General features: G+C 34.2%; 1 protein-coding gene across 1 annotated transcript; it reads right to left on the reverse strand.

Annotated features, from left to right (window-relative positions):
• Nucleotides 1–9451: 9451 nt before the first annotated feature.
• LOC143621096 (CASP-like protein 1C2) lies at nt 9452–10786 on the reverse strand. The gene is made up of 3 exons (XM_077092618.1): nt 10589–10786; nt 9985–10084; nt 9452–9889 (listed from the first exon to the last, which is right to left on the reverse strand). Exons 1-3 carry the CDS (start codon nt 10741–10743, stop codon nt 9659–9661), a joined length of 486 nt encoding a protein of 161 aa, XP_076948733.1. The 5' UTR covers nt 10744–10786; the 3' UTR covers nt 9452–9658.
• Nucleotides 10787–15755: the final 4969 nt, after the last annotated feature.

Consider the following 15755-nt stretch of genomic DNA (forward strand, 5'->3'; position numbering starts at 1 on the left):
ATACTTACTCACCTGTAACACGTATAACCTCTATAAGGTTGGTGCTTGCAATCACGTCTTTACGAAGTTTGGAAGTGCACCAAATGGATGTAAAAACGGCTTTTCTAAATGGTGATTTGGAAGAAGAGATATACATGGAGCAACCTGAGGGTTTCTCCGCCCCTGGTCAAAAGGGCAAAGTATGCAAACTCATCAAGTCTTTGTATGGCTTGAAGCAAGCTCCAAAACAATGGCACCAAAAGTTTGACCAAGTCATGATTAGCAATGGTTTCAAAATTAATGAGTGAGATAAATGTGTTTATGTTAAAAACACAAATGGAGGTTATGTTATTTTATACCTTTATGTGGATGACATGCTTATCATTGGGAGTAATGATAAAATGGTTCAATCTACAAAAGACATGTTAAAGGCATGATTTGACATGAAAGACATGGGTTTAGTTGATACTATTCTTGGAATAAAAATCATTAAAACCAAAGAAGGTCTTACTTTGAGTCAAGCACACTATGTCGACAAGATTCTTGAAAAATTCAACAATGAAGACAAGCGAGTGACTCGTTCTCCTGTTGACACTACTCTACATATATGTAAAAATAGAGCTGAGCCGGTTGCTCAATTAGAGTATTCAAGAATCATTGGAAGTCTAATGTATCTCATGACATGTACGAGACCCGATTTAGCATACGCGGTGAGTAGGCTAAGTAGATATACTAGCAATCCAAGTTTTCAACATTGGAAAGCTATTATAAGGGTGCTTAGGTACATAAGATACACAAGAGACTATGGTTTGCATTATACCAACCATCCAGCTGTGATCGAAGGGTATACTGATGCGAACTGTATTTCGGATATGAAAGATTCCAAATCAACAAGTGGGTACGTGTTCCTACTTGGTGGGGCAGCAATATCTTGGAAATCATCCAAACAAACTGTAATTGCTAGATCCACAATGGAGTCTGAATTCATTGCCTTAGACAAATCTGGGGAAGAGGCAGAATGGTTACGTCAATTCGTGGAAGACATTCCACAATGGCCAAAACCGTTGTCAGCAATTTGCATACACTGTGACAGTGAGTCTGAAATTGGTAGATCTCAACGTTCAATGTATAATGGCAAATCAAGGCATATGAGACGTAGACATAACACGATACGACAACTACTGTCAACGGGTGATATCACGATTGACCATGTGAGGTCAGAAGATAACATTGCAGACCCGTTAACAAAAGGCTTAAGCACGGATAAATTTTATAAGTTGTCGAGAGGAATGGGACTAAAGCCCGCGATAAAGGAAGTATGAGGGAAACCTAACTTAGCAGACTGGAGATCCCAAGAGCTAAGTTCAATTGGCAAACTTAATCATATGACCAGAGGCAGTCACTGTGGGGGAGTACCCCAAAACCAAAGGGAGTCTTGAACTTCCTAGTCCTTTCTCCTAGGGGAGTACCCTAAAACCAGTGACATTTGGGAGAGGTTAAGTGTCACTCCCTCACAATCCACTAACGGGGTTTTACCGCCAGAGAGTGTGAACTAACAGGATCGGAATCATTAGTTATAATCAAACATCATATTCAAAGTTTTTAGAACACACATATTAAAGTTTAATGAATGCGGAAGCGTAAATCATAAGCCAAGTGTTGCGTCACGCAGGACGACTTAAAACCAAATTAATAAAAGTTTAAAAGCAAGTTTTCAAAACGATAGTGTTCAATGAAATGCATGTCCCTATACCGCGCGCCCGCCTCGACTACCTGAGAATAACATACTAAAAGTGTCAACACAGGGTTGGTGAGTTCACATATATAAATAAAGGAAAACGTTTACGTTTAAGTGTTTGCGTTTGCGTTACCAGATAATGTTAAGTCAATTATATATCAATAGGTAGCTAGCCTATAAAAAAAGTATTACTAAGTGTTCGACACCGAAGCTGACTGTTTATCATATGTCTTGCCACCATGTCAACCACGACCATGGTAATGTGTTAGCCAAGATTACACCCACTCGACCTACAGTCGAGTTTAGAGTTGGGTGGGGTTTGTCAAACCCAGTAGTACTACTCAACAGTGACTCGCTATTATACAAATACTAAACGGTTCGATGTTATGAAGGACTTTAGTTGGTTTGTTTGCCACTTAGCCTTACAAGCGATATATAACCAATAACAAAATCTAAAGTGTTTGGAGTATGTTATCTCCCCCAAGTAAAAAGCGTTTAAAAGAGTAAAAGAGGAACGTGAAACTCACTGTTTGCGAAGAATTCAAAAACAAATCCGAGAGATGCGCGTCAAAGAAAATTGTCACTAGTGCTCTAAAACAAAAATGAGATTCTCTAAGTATTTAAACTACTATTGAGTCTCTAGACTCGGCACATAATACCTATGCATGAGATACGTTTCGTGTTTCGTTTGTGAATTATGTGTGACTCTACAAACACATTGGTGACACGTTACATATGTATACAACTACTTAAGCATCAAATACTAACATTGTACATTACTAGTAAATTATCTCCCCACAAGGGCAATTTAGTCAAAACATGACAATTATCTATTAACAAACACGTTTCATGTATTTTCACATAGTTCAGCAGCTAGTTTTATCAAGACAGATTTCTACTTGAAAGATTACTCTATTCAACAGATCATAACATATCAATTAATTCACAAAAAATCGTCACAAAAGCACACATGAGTTAGGTTTCCAGAACTATTTTTATTGTATTTTTATTCCACATAGTTTTCTCACAAAGACCAAAACATTACAGTAAACTCACAGCAGTCAAAATCATGCGCAACAGAATGATATTTGTTATTCCCGTTAAATGGTAAATTAAATTAATGCAAGACCAATTGGGTTAGATTCTTAACTCAATATGTTAACTTCCAGAAGTGGAACTAACCCATTTGGTCTTGTAGTTTATGAGATATGATAATTTCAAAACAGCCTAACAGCAGACCCCATAATTCAGACTTGCACTACGTTTTTGTAAAATAATAAAAGTTAACTTTTACACGTCCAAAAATTACAAATTTGGACTCTTTAGAAACTAGACTCAACCTAGTACACTTTAGTGTTAATAATTTCGACAAATTACCACATTAACATCCAGTTATAGTCGTCTAAACATCAAATCAACAATCTGTCCAGTACCAGTTTACATCAAAACTCAACATAACAACAATCTATGAACCATAACCCATGCATATCACACTCTAGACACAAGATTTACCAACCATGCATATCAATTTTACGTTACACACATAGTTAGGTTTTTACTTGAAAGTTTAAAATCAAAGAACAAGTAATTAACAAGCAATTATAACACAACTAGTTATCAATTCACTAGCAAATCATCATCAAACATACAATCAAACCCTAACTCATCTTAATCATCACTTTCAAGAATTTAGGGTTTTGATTAACCCATTCAATATCAAAATTAAACACATAGAATGCATAGAGAAGTAGTTAATTACCTATTAGCACCTTAATTCTTCAACAAAAGCTTGAAAATCCTTGTATGTGTGTGTGTGTTTACGGCCGCCAAGAAAAGAGGGAGAGGGGGGCGATCGGTCTAGGGAGAGGGGAGGGAGTGTAGGGTTTTGTTAATTATTATAATAATAATATGTTACACAATGGCCCTCTACTTTTAGTTATTAATTTTTCTAGTGTAAACAATTAGTTCTTGCTTCTTGTGTTTAGCATTACACATAACATATCAAGTAACATATATGTTAACACATAATTATCACGTATTTGCTGTTTTGATGTTTGTCGTTTGTTCACCAATGGTTTGAGTCGACTCGTGTGCGTTTCGGTGCAATCCCGAAAGACTACATATGTAGTGATTGTCATGCGTCATTTAAAACCCTAGTTTAAATGTAATGAGATGTGCGTTATAGATCAAGTGATCTTAAGTTTGAATTGACGGAGTTTGGATTAACGGAGTTAACCTGAAATTGACGAGTGTCACATTAAGCATATTAAGGTTAAGTGAAATAACCATGATGCTTTTAATGATTCATGGGAATCACCTATGTTAGAGAGAAGTGTGGTCGCTTCGCATGGAATTGTGGGGAGGCGCAATTTCCTAGAGCTCTCGCAGAACCAGGACCGTGATCCATGACCATAACGGACACAAGAATGAGGGGTTGACCAAACCAGGGAGAGTATTATGTGAAGGCATATTGTCGTCTACACAAATGGGGTTCTGTTCAAAGTCATCGCGACTACAAACCGCTAGGAGGCTAAGTATGCTTCACAACGGAAGGTTCAAAGGATAACACCTACCTATCCGGCAATACTTAACTGCTGAAACTTACTTCGAAGAATCGATTTCCATTCATGTGGGGGATTGTTGGAAAATTTGTTACGTGTGCATTAGTAGGTTGTTATGATACAACAAATGCACACTAATAGACATTGGTGAATGAGATATCGATGTGTGATTGTGTGTATTTGAAAGAAAATACTATAGTGGTGTATCCCACATTGGTGGGATGAAAAACTTGTGCCTTGTTTTTCCTCTATAAATAGAGAGGTAAACTAAGTTGCAACACACACCAAACCTTACACACAACACAAGCATTGTTGCAAGGTTTTTCCAACTTCTTTTTCTACATTTCTGGTTTCTTTTATTCAAACCTTTTTCAGGTTTACGGTTAACTCCGGCAGTACTACTACTCCGGCTGTTGTACCCTGGGAAACAACGAGTTCTCTTGGGAGACTCGAAATATTGTTATAAGGGCCTCGTGTTCAACACGATCCTCAGCCAAACCTTTTATATTTTTTTTTCGTATTGTATTTAGTTTATTTCTTTGATTCTGTATTGTATTTCAGATTCTTGTATTGTATTGTATGAGTAATAAAACTGTTTGTTAATTTTCTGTTTATTTACTCAATTCACGAATTCGGTTCCTACAAAATTGATATTAATCGTTCGATTATTATTTATCTTATACATCAACAGATCTGGCGAAAGAGTTCCTTGAAGAGTTTGCCAACGGTGAACAGAAATATAAATGCATCCTTGTAGGTTTTCATTTTAATATTCATTCGATCTGTATATATGTGTATATATCGTGTTTATATATATGCTTAAAGTTACAATAATATGTTTGCTAGAAACCACTGTTGTATCTGCTCAGTGAGTATATGCTTTTTAGATCTGTGTTAACACAAGTTATTAGGGCATCTCCAATGGCGCCTACATGGCACAATTTCAAAGTTTCAAACCAAGACAATAAAGCAATGCCACCATTGGAGTGGTACTTTCAAACACAAGTAGTCTGTGTTTACGAAACTCTTCAAAGTGGGTCCAGCTGAATTCAAATCCATATTAAATAATATAAAAGGCTTGAATGTTTCTCTTTCTTTAATAAATTATAATATTAATCAATATTAAATTAAGTATAGGTGGGTGCATGCATATTTCTATTGGTGAACAAAAAAACACTATTGGCAAGAATGGTTCATGGCTAATTGTTTGTTTGTTTTTTTTTAATTTTATGAGTTTATAGAATTTAATATTCTAATATACATACAAAATATAAATAATTAATTTCAAAAGATATGACTTGATATAGGTTAAATAACTGAAAAAAAAGGTTATGAGGTGGCGGTTTAAAACAAGAACCACTGGAGGATAAATGAAAGTTTTTGTATGTTAGTTTGAAATCTGATGTGGCATGTTAAGTTGGCAGTTTGAAACAAGGACCAGTGTGTTGCATTGTGGATGCTCTTAGAAATTAGCTTGTTTATGTATTGTTACTAGTTTATTGCAATGCTTGCTTATTTCTACATGTGTTGTTTATTAGTATTTACAAGTTTACTTGCTTATTAACAATACTTGGCTTAGGCGTGTTCACGGTTTGGTGTGAAATTTTTAACTTTCATGATCCGTTATTTTTAACTTTCGGCGGGTCGGTTTTAAAATTTGATCAGTGATAACGAGGTCGAGTTGATGGAATTACAGCCAACGTGTTGGGATGATATGGTGGTTCGGTGGCCGTGTATTTTGTTGTGTAACGAGTTGCGTATTGTAGCATTCAGTATGTGCTTCTCTATATTATTCAAGAGAGAACCGAAGAACACACGATCGTTACAAGATTATTTGAGTCAATCAAGCTCAAGTTCAGTGCGGTTATGATGAAGTTCACGTATGTTGTCGCTTGCCAGATTTACGGGTCTCAGAAGAAAAAAGGCGAGTCACAAGCTGAAGATATTTCAAATTTGATGAAAAATAACGAAGCGCTTCGGGTCGCGTATGTAGATGAAGTTCGGTTGGGTCGGGAGGAAGTCGAGTATTACTCGGTTCTCGTGAAGTATAACCAGCAAATAAAGCGAGAGGAAGAAATTTACCGGATCAAATTACCGGGCCTGATGAAGCTCGGCGAAAAAAAACCCGAGAACCAAAACCAGGCAATTGTTTTCACTCGAGGTGATGCGCTTCAAACAATCGACATGAACCAAGATAATACGTTTGGGGAGGCGTTAAAGATGCGAAACGTTTTAGAGGAGTTTAAGATCACTCACGGGATTCGAAAACCGACGAGGAAATGGATAGAAGAACTTGAGACATAGCCAGGGAGAAATGATGGGCTTGAAGATGGAGATGAACTACCGAGATTAAGAAAAATCAATGGAGGTTATCATCCATAAAAACATTTGCAATATTGGTGGTGAATCGAAGGAACAAACTGAAAGAAAGCCGCAACTTTTTGCTTCAAAATTCATGCTTCATGCCTGTGAGGTTTTTAACAAGGTCAAGGTGAAAGCCAGGTTGACCTTTACTTTGGTGAAAGACTGGGTCAACAAAACTCTTGATTCAGACTCGGAGCCCGAAGAAGTTGTTAACAAAAACAAGGCCAAAAACGCGAAAGGGAAGAAGTTTAATTTGCGGACAAAGTTTTGGAAAAGAAAATTCAAGAAGGATCCAACAAATGAGAGTTACATGTTACTACTGGATTCTTTTTTATTTTATTTCATTGCTGACGTTTCAATGTTTAATTTCATAGGAAAAATTTCATTACTGCAATATATGGTCTAATCACCACTGGGACTGGGATTACCAGAGCGACTATACACAAAGAGTATGCAAAATTTAGAAGCTTCATCGTCTTGTCGACAGTAGCACGGGTGATTGTTGTTTTCTTGTCTCTCTCTTTTGGGAGATGTTGAGTAAGAAAGGAAGTAGAAGAAACCAACAATCACCCATGCTAGTGTTGACAAGATGATGAAGCTTCCAACTTTCGCATACTCCTTGAATATAGTCACTCCAGTAATCCCAGTCACAATGGTGATTAGACCATACATTTCGGCAATGAAATTTTTTTCTGTGAAGTTAAACATTGAAACGTCAGCAACAAAATAAAATAAAAAAAGATTTCAGTAGTAAAATGTACCTCTCCTTTGTTGGATCCTTCTTGAATTTTCTCTTCCAAAACTTTTTCCGCAAATTAAGCTTCTTCTCTTTTGCCTTTTTGGCTTTGTCATTGTTAACAGCTTCTTCGGGCTCGGAGTCTGAATCAAGAGTTTTGTTGATCCAAGTAAAGGTCAACTTGGCTTTCACCGTGACATTGTTAAAAACCTCACAGACAGAGAGCATGAATTGAAGCAAAAAGTTGTGGATTTCTTTTGGTTTGTTCCTTGGATTCACCACCAATATTGTGGCTGTTACAGCCATTTACATGTATTTCAGTTTAAGTTACATTTGATGTACTCTACTGTATTGTACTTTCATTATTTTATTTAGATGATCTTTATTTACTTTGTTCTTTTATCCTTTTTGAACATGTGGCAAATGGTTGTGTATGGGTTGTTTTTTCTTATACATCTAAACTTGCTTTACTATCATTTTATGTTGATTAGGTATATGTATATATACCTCTGGCCTTAATCATTACCAAATGATAATATACTTTTAATAGGCATGTAAAAGAGGTATGTTCGTTGATAAACAAAATTAATACAAAAATATAATGGGTGAAAACTTAAAAGTACTAAATACGAGGCAAGTACGGGTATAAAGGAATAACTGTATAGACAAAAAAATTATCAACAGGGCCTTGATATATGCAAGCTAAACAGATTTATCTTACAAGCCCATTGATTTCCGAATGATTGTTTTATGTATCATAGTTGAACAAATACGTCAAATTCTTCAAAATCCATGTTATGTATAATAATGCATCTTTTCTACTAATCAACTACAAAATAATATATATATATACACATACACACACAAATAGAAGAGAGGAATTGTGATGTGTCGAGGGAGAAGACCGAAGAGGTTACGTCCCAAACGGACGAACTACGCACCATAAAGCTCATAAAAATACATAATATAACCAAATATGAACTTGGTTGTGTGCAAGGCGTGAGCGATGAAACAAGAACCTGTCAGTAGTATGGACGAAATAACATAATGAGTCTCATATGCTAACTGCATGTGTCAGAAAATATTAATGAGCCCCTATAATAAGATCTAATAGTGACTCATCCGGAAAGGGACCCGTTTCTTGAATGATCGGTTATAATTACCACTTACCTTTGGAAAACCTAGTCACACTTGTAGTTCAATAGCCCAATACGAGTAAATAGCATCTAGAGTCTAGATGTGCACAATTAAGCTTTTTTTTAAATCAGTTCTGGGTTTGGTCCAAGAACCGGGTTGGATAAGAATTGTTTCCAGATATGGTCGGGCTTGGACCAGGTTTTATTCGTTTTTGGCCAGGTATGGTCTGGGTTTTGACTGGGTAGGGTGGAACCGGTTCGGTTTCGGGTACCGACCGGGTACGGTTTATCTGAAGAACTGGAACCTGATTTGTACCCACAAGTTAGGTAGTGCGGGTTGTGATCCAAATCAAGTGAAATATGTGGTCGATACTCAACATTTATTTTTATTTCGTATTCATTGTTTCACCTTTTTAGCCATTACAGCCAATATTTTCATAACCAAACCGACCATCTTACATTTATTCTTACTGGTTCATTGATCATACCAACAGGACCGAACTTGAAGACCGAAAGATAGTTAATTTCTGAAAATATTTAAGTTATTACACTAAGTGAGATTTTAATTTAAGCTTTTTGTTATATTAGTTAAACTTGTTTCTTAAAAGAAAAAGTAACATGCAGAATAATATAGTAACTCTTTAAAAACAAAGGAGATTATATGAATTGAGAGTGCATATTTAAATACAAGTTACAACATCAATATTTTTATATTAGTTAAGCTTGCAAAAAAAATAATAATTTAAAACTGGTTCAACCCATCGGATCGAACACCGGAATAGTTACATGTAATGTTGTAAAGCCATGCGTAATTGTTAATTTCTCTTAAGATCATTTCCAGTCACATCATCGTCACTCTTTTTAGTAATAAACATGTGTAATGGACAACGCCTGTTCAATCATTATCACTTCAAGACACAATATGATTATATGAAATAGAACATCTCTTTACCGCCAGCTAACATGGTTGATCCAAAATAATGTATGACTTTCATTGCATAACGTACAAATCACTATAGCATGACTCTAGTGGATAACATAATATAAGACACAATATCCCCATAAGAGGAACAACAATAACTTGTAAAATGAAACATGTAAATCTTGTAACAGGAGTTTATGACTATGTATTGTAGTGATATAACTAAGCTTTAATAGAAACCAAATGAAGAACGTTGTTCAGGGAGCAAAGTATGAGCAAAAAGTAAAGGATAACCGCTACGAATCCAGAGATTAATGCTGCCGTAACATGGTGGCAGAATTTAGGAACTTGGCCACATATCGGTAGCCAACCGGCATGTGTGTTCCCTTCCTTCCCCAGTTGCCCGACTCCAACCGCAGCCGAGAAACTCGATATCAAAAACGCCATGATAATCTACAAAGAAAAAAAAAGAATGAATTTTATACATGACCATTAAGTGGTTTGAAAGTTTTTCAGTAACAAATTCTCATAATTAAATATTTAAATACCACGTCCAAAACAAGAACATGACGCCCCAACTTCTTTGGAGGAACAAAGAGTGCGCCGAAACTATAAATTGTCGTGATAATGCTAACGACCACAAAGTACCTAACACCAAATATATTCAAGTCAGTATTATACTGCAACATCAATAACGTATCAGGTAAACATTACAAAGTCAGTAAATATTAACTGAAAGACCACGATATATTTTGTTACATTTGTTTTAACTATTATGTCATAAGAGTTATAGATTTCTAGAGAATTTGGTCACTTAAAGGTCCCTCTAGTTTCATCAATGCATGTAAATGCTAATATTTACTATAGAATATAGAACATATAAGTGTAACATCTAAGCTTGTAGCTTTAAATGTTTGATTTTATTCTAAGCAAGTTAGCCAACTCATGTGGACTACCAAAGCCTAATCTTTAATGACTCTTGTATCATCTTCAACAATTATATTTTTCAAAATGCGGATTCAAAAAACTTCCAAGATTAAACTTTTAATAAACACCCAAAAAAAAAAAGATTTTCAGAGACATACGTATTATTCTGTCAGTGAAATATCATCAGCGATACTTGTTTTTATAGTAGTGTCGGAATCGACTTACTTGAGTGTGGGTGAGTTGCTATACTTGGCTTGAAAGGTCATGCCCAAGACTTTAGCCGAGTCATGGCTAGTAACCATGAGAACCGCGGCTACAAAAGTCGAAACCATGGCTATGACCCTTAGGCACACAACAGGGATCCATTGAGACTTGTTCATGGAGACAAACACACCACCCCTATTAAATCAAAAAGATTATGAGAGTGATGTTATAAAGAGAAGACTGAAATTTGTTAAAGATTCATAAAAGGTGCATGCATGTTTAGTGATCTTTATAATAACCTTTGGTTGGTCCACTTGCTAGAGTCAAAACTGTTAAATACAGATTAATGTACAACTTATGATGCTTGATGTACAAGATTTTTATAATATATTAATGCATGTTGTGAATCGAATAAGGTAGATGACAGGTAGGCAAGGTTGGTACGTGTGTTGATCTTTGGTGACCTAATAACTTGTTTAATGCACACATATGATGCTGCTTCCATGTGTTTTTATGATTTATGAAAGATATTAATAAAAATCTTAGTATAAAAAAATTGTTGCCTTTTTATTAGTGTATCTTTTTTTATAAATTGTATTAGATAGTTGAGTTTGTATCAGTTGAGATATTTTAGAGAGAACCCATCAAATATATTAAAACTGTCTTTAGGCTTTAATTTAATGGAAAAATATCCAATACAATAATACCTTAACGTGCAATAGGTACGCGAATTCATTTTTTTCACCAAATCGATCCATGAAATCACATCCAAACATCTCGGAATCGTCAATACATATCCAATTAATCATTGGTTCACCGAAAAAAACAGTTTTTGATGGTTAATTGATCAAGTTTTCACATTTTTTCAAGAACCCGTTTTTGAGCGTTTTTTGAGCGTTTTATGTTTTTGGCTGAGCGTTTTAGGGTTTGGTTGAATGTTTTTTGAGTGTTTAGTACTTTTGCCATTGTTTTTTTTGTCTTTAAACGTCTCGCGTACCTATCGTACGTTAAGACATTAGCGTACAGGATCTCTACCCTTATGCATTTATTTATATATCTCTTTCTTATGTATTGTAAATTGTGATGGACAATTATGCTATTAAACTCTCCAATGGAATAAACTAAAATGTTTGTGCATCAAACCTAATAGTTATAGAGTTAAATAAATGTAATTAGTGATCTCTAGGATGGCTAAAAACCCGAACCTGGACGAGTATACTCGACACCTTGTGGGTATTTAGTCGAGAATGAGATTAGATTTAACAATTTGGGCATGCAAGGAATAAAGATGACTGGAAAAGTATGAGATTAGATGATACCTGACTCGATTACCTGAAATCACATACTAGATAACTAGATTCTATTTTACGAATTTTTATACTCATATTATATACCCATTTTTTTTATTTCCATTTAACAATTATCTACTAATGTTTTATCTTAGAGGTTCATTATACAAAAACTTAAAATTTCTTATGAGGTATTGAGGTATGTATTTATTGGTATTACTTGTATTTTTGTATGTTGTGAAGTAAATGATATTTGTGTCATATTTTAATTTGTGATAGTTATTTGTAAATAAAAAACATGATAAAAAATGTATATGGAAATCCCATTGTTTATTTTCCTGATACCCTGTTGGTATATTTGGTACTTGTGGGTATATTCGGTACCCGACGAGTAATGAGACCGAGTATGAGATACGATTTACAACCAGATTTAGGACTAGAATTACCAATACCAGAACTCGAACATTATCATCCCTAGCTACCATGTGTTTTATGAAAGAGATTAAAGAATCTTAGTATTTAAAATTTGTTGTCTTTTTTTAGTGTATCTTTTCATGAAACATTAAAATGTACTAAAATATACATTATTAAATTTTCTTCCGATTATACATGTCAAATTGATAACAAAAATAATATATTTTACTTATCATCCAATTTTTCAACTTTTGGGATATGAGAGCGAGTAAACTATATTTAAAAAAAAAGCCGTCATAATGTATTTAAATGTTATCGGTAAATAGAAAATTATTTTTTTTAACGGCGGGGTAATAGAAAATTACATGTTGGAAAAAGTAAACAAATTATAGAATATAAAATTAATTGTCGGTATACTTTTGTTCATGTCACTTGATATATAAAATGATAGGATTTGAGGACTTTTTGTATATAAAAATAAGAAATTTAGATCACAGCACACAATATATGGTTAAGAAATATTAACTTTTACAAAATATCGGTCTAGTAGACACTTGAAAAAATCTATAGGATGTTAATGTTTATATTACTAGAAAACTCTATTAAAGATATGATTAAAAAACTTATCAGGTGTCTGGTGTGATGGTTTAGGGATTTAGGCCCGAGTCTCTAGAGCGACCAACCAATAATTAATGGTTAAAATTCTTATCGGATCTCAAACTCGGGTATTGACGATTGATAGACCTAAGGCTTACCATAAATGCCATAAAAATGAATGAACAAATATTTTTAGTTACTTATTTCACGATTGTTGCCACGAAACAGCTTCTGTTCAATTCCTCCAACTCGTTTGTTCCGTTTATTATGAAATAGAATAGCCAGGTCCCGATTAAGGTCAACATGCATGATTTGAATACGGAAATGAATAGGTTGTTAATCCGGTGGCCCTTACAATTCAGAATATAGATGTGGGCCTAGGGAGTTGCTATCTTTATGAAGAATACGAGGAGACTGGCGGGTATCTTTTTACCTCGTGTCGTTTGACAAATTGTTAGCAATTGATGTAATATTCCTCTAAATTTTCGCTTTCTCGGTCCCAGACTTGCTTATTATTCATGAATCTAGCAATTTGGGTTACAAAAAAAAAACAAAGTGATATACAGGATCATCTTCACGACGTGTTGGTGTATATGTAAGACATGTAATGAAGTCTTCTATCAAAACAAGTCGGCTAGCCTTTCCAAAACGACGGATGACATAATATATTTGGGTTTCCTTTGAATTAAAAGTTTTTATTCTTTTAAAAATTTGTTTTTGAATAATTAATGTAATTTCAAGTTGTATATTTGTTTTGTTGTTTGGTTTGTAGCGTCTTACTAGCTTTTTAACGAAATTCATTGTAAAAAAAAATAAAAAACTAATTGGACTTTCTTACTCATGGATTGAGAAAGTTGCACAAAGTAATAACTACTTTCATTGCATTCCCATTTCAGCAAAATATTATTATTTTTTACATACAATTACAGTCATATAATATAGTGGCATGATTTAGGACTAGTGGACCACTGGCATGCGAAGTTATGTGCAAGCTATGTTTACTTGATTTAAATATGCTTATTCAACTCTCAATGGTGAAACAGTTAAATGTCACTTTTTAAAAATATATGTAAATTGAGTAAAAATTTGTTACTTTCACCTAATGTTACATGCTTATTTTTCATTTTATTTTTAAATTTTATATTAATTGACACAAAAATATATTAAATTAATTACATTGATCTAATAAAAATTGGGTCACCTAATTGGTAAGAACTAAAATTGATACTAACAATATGTATGTAAACCACAGTATGAAAATAGTATAAGATCAAAGATAAATGCAACTATTTTCCATGTTTAAGGTGGAAATTAAGTAATCTATCATACGTCTACTCGTTTGTCATTCGATAAAAAGTTTGTCGTGACTCGTTATCACCAACAACACATGTACATGTACTATTGGAACCCGTTAGGTTATAATGATCAAAACCAAATTCCAGACGAGTGAAACACCATAAAACAAAAATGTAACTTTTCGGTTTAAACTTTTCCGTAAAAAATGTGTTGCCCTTCATCAAACATGCATGTAATGTAACACTCGATAAGCATGGTACAAAGCAATAACCTAAACGTATGATCATGGATTCATGGTTAAGCCTAGGAATGAGTACTATATGTTATATAACAAGACATAATAAAAGTCATAACCACTCAAATTCATTTTTAATACTCAAATTAAATACATAGGTTTAAATTACGAAATATAGGTAGACATGTACGAATTCTTTATAAACCGGATGGGTTGGTCAACTATTGGCCAAAATCGGGTTGGAATAAACCGGATAGGGGTTGAATATCGGCTGGGAGACAAAGATTGTCCAGCCATGTCAAACAAGTTTGGATCAGGTTGGAACCGATTTGGGAAGAAAATTAGAGTCTCTAATTTGGCATTTTTTTATCGGATCGGGTCGGGTCCAAACCAGTGTCAGGTGATGAGATGACGAATTGGTTACAAACAGACGGGTCGGGGTTGGGTTCAATCCGTTTTGGGTCAAATCGGTCTTTTGATAGACTGGGTCGGGCTAAAAACCTGGTTTTTTTACTCCTCTAGTTTGTGGTATTAACATTTGCTAAAAGGCCACATTTAACTAAAAGTGTGGCTTAATTTATATTAAGTGTCCCAAAACTTAACTAAATTCATGTGGTTTGGTGACTTGGTCTAGACTCTCGAGTGCATGAACCTCATTACCTATGACACTATGAACCTTCAGGGTTAGATGTTTGGACTAGGATCTCTTGGTTGCCAAAGAAGTTGCCCGCACTAAAGACTAATATTGTATTTATAGTCATTTATTTGACTATGGATTTAATTTGTTTTGTTTCTATGTTTAAATTTCGAATGTTTGAATGCATTTGCTGCTACAGTTTATTTTATTACGGTATAAGTGTGAATAACGATTTCTACCGAGAAAAAGTTTAGGAATCACATTTTATCCTAATCATTACACGTGAATAACTATTTTTACCAATAAAAAGTTTGACGATTACTATTCATTCTACTATATACCAATGGTTGAATGTCATTTAATTGCATAGATGCCACTTCACGTCCATTATCCAGTTTGATTGATATGTCTTCTTGAGCTTTAGTACATTCCTTTAGAATAATAATAAAATACAAAATTTGTTTGAATTCTAACATACTCTATATTTTATAACCTTGTTTAATAATTGTTATTATTATATTATTTCAAACCTTCTTGAATAGCTTGTTTGGTTTTCACTATTTTTCATAACGTATTAATTCTAAACACGTGTTATATTCAGATTTTTTTAAACAACTAATATTTTCACCATGTCTCAATTAAGACTATAAATCACAACCTTTTAGCCGAAGGCCATACACCTTTGTCAATAAATCAAACTAATGGTTGTGTTACACTCAT

Source organism: Bidens hawaiensis, unplaced genomic scaffold (assembly GCF_021521415.1).
Source record: "Bidens hawaiensis isolate Kalapana, Puna unplaced genomic scaffold, B.hawaiensis_p1.1 tig00002772_1, whole genome shotgun sequence".
Lineage (NCBI taxonomy): Eukaryota > Viridiplantae > Streptophyta > Magnoliopsida > Asterales > Asteraceae > Bidens > Bidens hawaiensis.